This window comes from Rhineura floridana, chromosome 22, assembly GCF_030035675.1.
Source record: "Rhineura floridana isolate rRhiFlo1 chromosome 22, rRhiFlo1.hap2, whole genome shotgun sequence".
Taxonomy (NCBI): domain Eukaryota; kingdom Metazoa; phylum Chordata; class Lepidosauria; order Squamata; family Rhineuridae; genus Rhineura; species Rhineura floridana.
Window position 1 is genome coordinate 16,328,779 of NC_084501.1, and position 6,513 is coordinate 16,335,291.

Genomic DNA, 6,513 nt, shown 5'->3' on the forward strand with positions numbered 1-6,513 from the left:
GTGACTGAACCTGAGAAGACCTGGGTCCAAGTCCCCACCCTGTTATGAAACTCGCTGGGTGATCTTGAGCCGGCTGTGATTTCTCAGCCTAGCCTACTTCCCAGGGCTGATGTGAAGATGAATCAGAGGGAATGGCTTTATTTACTGCCCTCAACCCTTAGAGGAAGCATCATCTTAGGAGAATCAAAAGCTGCCTTATCAGGCCACTGGTCCATCTTACCCAGTATTGTCTACACTGACTGGAAGCCAATTCCCGGGGTTTCAAATGGGCCTTCGGAGGTACTCTACCACAGAGTTACAGCTCTTCCCCTTGTGACAAGATTTCAATTACTTCTCCCCCGCAACCCCAAGCTGTTTCCTGTCTCAGAATGCAAAGCAGCAGCACAAATTCCAAACCATGGACGCTGTACATTCCTTTATTGACAGCAGTTTAAATTCTAAGCACCCTCTTGTGGAATTCACATGTAAATACATCAACATATCATCTACTATCCGTGACATATCCTATGTATCCACAAATATTTTCTTCCCAAAGTTCATATCTGGAAGCCCAAACCATATACACTAACAGCAAAGTCATCTGCTGGGTGCTGATATTTATGTTGCCAAAACAGGACCACCCATAGGCAAGTGAAGGGCACCAGCAGATTCAGGGAAACAGCAAGATTTGCAGAAATACAAAAGATCCTTAAAGGGGAGGAGTGAAAATCCCTGAGATTTATTTTAAAAACTAAAATCAGCACAGTGAGTATTAAGCATGCTCAGTGGCCACAGAACACTGAATATCTTTCGGAGGGAAAAATGGAACACTGAAGAATGGTGGAATGGAGTATCCTGGGAAAGGGCATGTCCATATTGCTGGCTGGTTGGCAACCTGAACAGATTCATAGTTGTGTGAGATGAATAAGAGGAAAAGGAAAGGTCTTCAGTTGTGCCTGTAATTGGGCCACTTGGAAATTTCCGAACGGATTGGTTCTCCGGGAGATACGACATCACTGATGTCACTGTGGGCCATGATGAGGTAGTCTGGAGACAGGTAGCCAATCTTCACAGAGAAGTCAAGCAGGCACTTCAAAGCTTTCCATGCAGCTTCATTAGGAGACCTCTCTGGAAGAGAAAAAGATGGTGGCATGCATCAAAGTATACTTTATTTTCTTCTGTGAGACAAATATTGAATGATGCACAACTCTGGGAGATTGTTCTGTAGGAAACTGGCTCTTTCACATGTACCAAATCCCTGTTTGGGAAGGTATTAGAGAATGACCTTTAACTTTAGAGAACCAGCACCCTGCCCTTCAACACAATCCACACTGCGTTCCCTTGAGAACCTCCCATCTGTGGCATCCATCTGGCAGAGGTAATGCACCATCTCACACAAAGCATGTGATCCTAAGGGTGAGGTCCTAAGAACATAAGAAGAGTCTGGCTGCTGGCTCAGGCCGGAGGCCCATCTAGTCCAACATCCTCTTCTCACAGTGGACAAATAGATGCCCCAATGGGAAGCCAACAAGCAGGGCATGAGTGTTTCGGGTACTTTTGTTTGCCGCTCTGGGCTCCTGCTGGGAGGAAGGGGGTTTAATCAATCAATCAATCAAACGAGTGCAATAGCAACACTTCCTGTCTGTGTTTCCAAGCAACTGGTATCTGTTAGTGGAAGCAGAACATAGCCATCATGGCTAGTAATCATTGATAGTTCTATCCTCCATGATCTTCCAGGACATCTGGAGAAGCTCTGTCATCCTGAGGCTTAATGATGGGAACCAGTGGCCCTCTAGATGTTGCTGGACCACAATTTCCATCATCTCTGACTGTTGAACCATGCTGCTTGGGTCTGATGGGAGCAGGGATTCAGCGTCATTGAGAAAGCTACAGGTTACCCTTTCCTGCAACACGGCGAATCTGGGGACCCTTTTCAAAGTTGTAGGTAAAGAGTTCCATTGAATTCCTCCTCATCCTTTAGGGAGGAACCACCAAAGGGGGGGGAGAGATGTGAGAGGTGCAGCAACCAGAGTGGAATGTTGAGCCCACATACCTCAGCACACCCCATGTGCATCATGTGACGCTCCCAACCAAATTGTGGTGCCTGCTTTTTCAAAGCTGTGATATAACATCCTGCCACAAATGAGAAAGTCCACACATGGACCTCCTACATAATGGAAGAATAACCAAGGGAGGGTGCCAGTGATGATCAGGGGAATAGGGACCCTAAGGGTTGTACCCAATGCTAGTCCTATTCAGAGTAGATCCGCTGAAGTTAACAAGCATGATTCACAAAGGTTCATTAATTTCCATGTGCCTCATTAATAATAATAATAATAAAATTTAATTTCTTCGTCGCCTATCTGGCGTAGAACCTCTACCTTCTGAGCAGGAGTGCATGCCATCTTCCTTCGCCTTTGTCTCATTGACCACAATCATCAGCACTCTTATTTATTTATTTAATTTGTATCCCACCCTTCCTCCCAGCAGGAGCCCAGGGCAGCAAACACAGCACCAAAAAACTTTAAAACATCATAAAAACAGATCTTAAAATACATTAAAACAAGACAGCATTAAAAACATTTTAAAAAAAACAACCTTTAAAAAGGGTTAAAAACATTATTTAAAAAGCATATTAAAGAATTCTGACACAGATGCAGACTGGGATAGGTCTCAACTTAAAAGTCTTGTTCCGAGGCATGAACAAACTCACGCGTGAAGGTGCCAATGAAAGCAATTCCAAGGGACAAATCATTGTAGCCGTAGGTGTGAGATCCTTCACTGCGCCAGCCACGTCCTTCGTACACCAAGCCATCCTCACCAATCAGGAAGCTTTGGGGGGGCAAAGGAAGGAAGGAAGGAAGGAAGGAAGGAAGGAAGGAAGGAAGGAAGGAAGGAAGGAAGGAAGGAAGGAAGGAAGGAAGGAAGGAAGGAAGGAAGGAAGGAAGGAAGGAAGGAAGGAAGGAAGGAAGGAAGGAAGGAAGGACAAAATATCTTTGTGAGCTACTTTCACTGAAAGCCTGTAAAGACCAGGGATGGGAAGAAATTTGCACTTCCCAAAAGAATATACCAAAACCAAATCACAGCCATCCTTCAAAATTCTCAGTTCTCCAGATTTTATGATCCAGTTCTCCAATTCCCCAAAAAAGTGTCCCAAAAATGCATATACAATAGAACCTCATTATAACCCAGGCTTCGGGGGGCAAAGGATGCACCCACGTTATAGGGCTTCCGCTTTATAATGAAAACTGCGGTACTGTATACAGTGTGGTGCTCGGGGACATCGTCATACCCATGAATATCCGAATCCTCAGTACTGCGAACTGCGCTATTGCAAGGTTTTACTGTATTTGGGGAAAGTGAAAATAACAGACACAATGCCGTATATTAAGCTGTCTGCAAAAATGTGGATGTTAGGCAAAATTGCCTACAAAAATGGCTATACTGGGAGAAAGGCACTTTAAAATGCTGACAAATTTTCATGAGGAATGATGGTCATGTTAATTTCACAAACCAGTCTGGAAATATGGCAGACTGAACTTAAGGTGGGGAAAATGAGATACAGGGAGAAACCAAAAATGACAGATTTGTCAATTCCTACTAAAGAATGGAGACACCTTCTTGCTTAAAAGGACAGGAATGTGAGTGAGCAAGATCTAGCATGAATGTCTTTTCCTGTTTCTCTCTTTCACAGCACTCATTTTGCTGTTGGACAAAGTCAGAGAGCTCTTTCACACTCAGGCCTCAATTTGCATTTGAGCTGAACTGTAGAACTTCAGGCTGCAGAGCTTGGTCTCACTGTAGGGTGAAGCTGTTAACAATGAGCCACTGTTGCAGTGAGCCATATGGAATACGCCCCTCAATGAGGTTCAGCCTGGTGCCTACATCAAAGTACTTTTAGGAACGTAGGAAGCTGCCTTACATTGAGTCTGTCCCTCCAGGGATTCAGGCAGGGGACAATCCCACCCACCCCTACCTGGAGATACTGGGGATTGGGCCTGAGACCTTCTGCATGCAAAGCATGTTCTTTGCTTCTAAATTAAGATCTTGTAGTACTACAACAACAACAACAACAATGTCTTACTTATAGGCCACATCACACCATTCTTTGAGATGCAGGTGGTAATCCTGCACATTCCTGACTTCTCTGGCGCATTCAGCTGGTGTTTTGCATGGATTTTGAACTGTGTGGATGATTATGACGTATTCAGGCAGGAGGTCCTTCAAAGGTGCCGAACAGTTGGCGGGCTTGGCACCCCATTTGGAAGGGGTGATGAGTTGGAAGCACCCCATGGCTGGGAAAATACAAAAGGGAAAACTATAAGGTGGAACTATAAGTTCCCAGGATTCTTTGCAGAAAGCCACAGCTGTTTAAAGTGGTATGACACTGCTTTAAATGTATAGTACAGATGGCAGTCTTATTTTCTAAAATTCAACTCCTGCCTGTTTTGGACCAGCACCTATTTCTAACCCACTTGGAGTGATAGCTAGTTCCCCTCCGGTTCTGGAACCTATCTCTTTGGAGCCTGACCCTTGATTAAGTATGATAAAAACTCAATTCATTGGACTGTCTCACTTGGGGTTCTTCATACATTGTGTCTTGATCCAGTAATATCTGGATGGTTAAAATCCTGAGGTCTGGCCCATGCTGATTTTAGTTTTTAAAATAAATCTCAGGGAGGAGTAGACACAGTGAAATCAATGAACCTAAATTAGCCATGTCTATTAACTACAATGAGTGTACTCTGAGTAGGACTAGCATGGGATAAAACCCCACGGGTGAATCAACCATGTCTACTCTACACCTATTCCCCCATATATTCCCAGGTGGTACAGTCGTGCAGAGACTGGCCCACATGTCCCCTTGATGTTAGGCTCACCTTGAGACAGAGCACTCAGAACCAGGAGAAGAATTTCTTGCTTGACCATCTTCTTGCTATCAAAGGCCTGCAGGAAATTAAAAAAACCTGATGGATTAAAAGTGGTCCAGGCAACATTTTCTCATATTCCAAGCCTGTTCAGAGAGAGGTCCCAGAGCATATAATGCCAGTGCTTTGTCAACATTTTCTCATATTCCAAGCCTGTTCAGAGAGAGGTCCCAGAGCATATAATGCCAGTGCTTTGTCAACATTTTCTCATATTCCAAGCCTGGGAAGAAAGAGGTCCCAGAGCATTTATACCAGTACATGATTGACTGTATTGGCTTCCAAAACTATTTCCAGGCTCAGTTCAAACTGCCGGTTTTGACCGGGACACTTCCCAAGCTCTGCCCAGGGGACAGTCAGGGAGCATCTGAATCATGAAGCCAATTGATGGAGAAGGAAAGAGCTGCCACAAGCGAGAAGAATCTATTATTATAAGGGCCATGACTCATTGGCAGAGCACCTGCTCATGCAGAAGGCACCAGGTTCAAACCCTGGCATAGCCAAAAAAAGGCTCGGGTTTCTTTCTTTCTATAGTTTCTAGCCTGGAATAAGGACATTAGAAGACCCCTTCAGGATCTGGCCAAAGGCCCAGCATGATGTTCTCACTCTGGCCAATCCACTGCCATTGGGAAGCCCACAAGCAGGACCTGAGCGCAACCATTCTCCCCTCACTTAGGATTCCCAGCAGTTGGCTTGCAGAGGCATACTGTCTCCGACAGTGGACAGTTGGATTCTGCAGAATTATAGCCCAACAATTTGGGGGGGGGGCACGGTCTCCCCATCCCTGGCCTAACCCGCAGCTAGAAACTAGGGTTGCGCACAACAGCCCCTACCTGATCCACACCCCTGGGCCAACCAGGGGGGCACCCAACCTGGGTGAAGCCCTAGATGTATTGAGGAAGTGGGACTAATGTTTAATTGGGCTTTCAAAACCCTAATTAAACATACTCTTGGAAGGGAGCAGGCTTGGGGAAGGAGAAAGTGCCACATGTCCTCCCCCACACTATATTGACAGCAGGAGGGTTCAATCCTGCAGGGTGCTGCTTTGCAAATCCTGCTGGGTTGCACCCTGCAGGATTGAATCCTCCTGGGGTCTGTTTCCCCAGCCCATTCCCTGCAGGGGTTCACACTGGGGCCACCTGCCTCTCCTTCCCTCCGGATGGCTCACCGCCATGACAGCCCCGGGTTCACCCCAGGCGTCCCAACCCACAGCATTCCAGGGTTTGTTTCTAACCAACTCAGCCAAAGGCCAGACCCCTTGGAATCAGCCCAGTTTGTTTCTGGATTTGGCCGGATCCTGTGCACAGCCCTCTTGGAAACCTCAGAAACGGCAGAGAGATTGAGGACCTACCTGTGCCTCCTCAAAGCTGAGCCTTCCTTCCAAAAGCTGCAGGGTTTGCCTCTCCTCTTTTTTTAAAAGAGGCGGCGGCTTGTGGGGAGAAATCAAAATGTTGCAACAAACTGGAACAGAGATCCCTTTGGCAAGGCGCCACCAGCGACAGGGAGGGTGTGAAGCGGGGAATAAAGGTAAGGGAGTGTTATGAACCCCCACCCCAGTAGTGGTGCAGGTTCACGATGTCACTGACCCAAAAGCAGAAGATGCAGAAGC

At 46.2% G+C, this 6,513-nt stretch overlaps 1 protein-coding gene across 2 annotated transcripts; it reads right to left on the bottom strand.

Annotated features, from left to right (window-relative positions):
- Positions 1-415: 415 nt before the first annotated feature.
- LOC133374824 (peptidoglycan recognition protein 3-like) lies at positions 416-6,513 on the bottom strand. 2 transcript variants are annotated; one of them, XM_061606061.1, is made up of 5 exons: positions 6,491-6,513; positions 4,860-4,926; positions 4,064-4,274; positions 2,693-2,811; positions 416-1,107 (listed from the first exon to the last, which is right to left on the bottom strand). In XM_061606061.1, exons 2-5 carry the CDS (start codon positions 4,906-4,908, stop codon positions 926-928), a joined length of 561 nt encoding a protein of 186 aa, XP_061462045.1. In that variant the 5' UTR covers positions 4,909-4,926; positions 6,491-6,513; the 3' UTR covers positions 416-925. The 2 variants fall into 2 exon arrangements, with proteins under 2 accessions (XP_061462045.1, XP_061462044.1); XM_061606060.1 differs by lacking the exon at positions 6,491-6,513 and adding an exon at positions 6,256-6,484.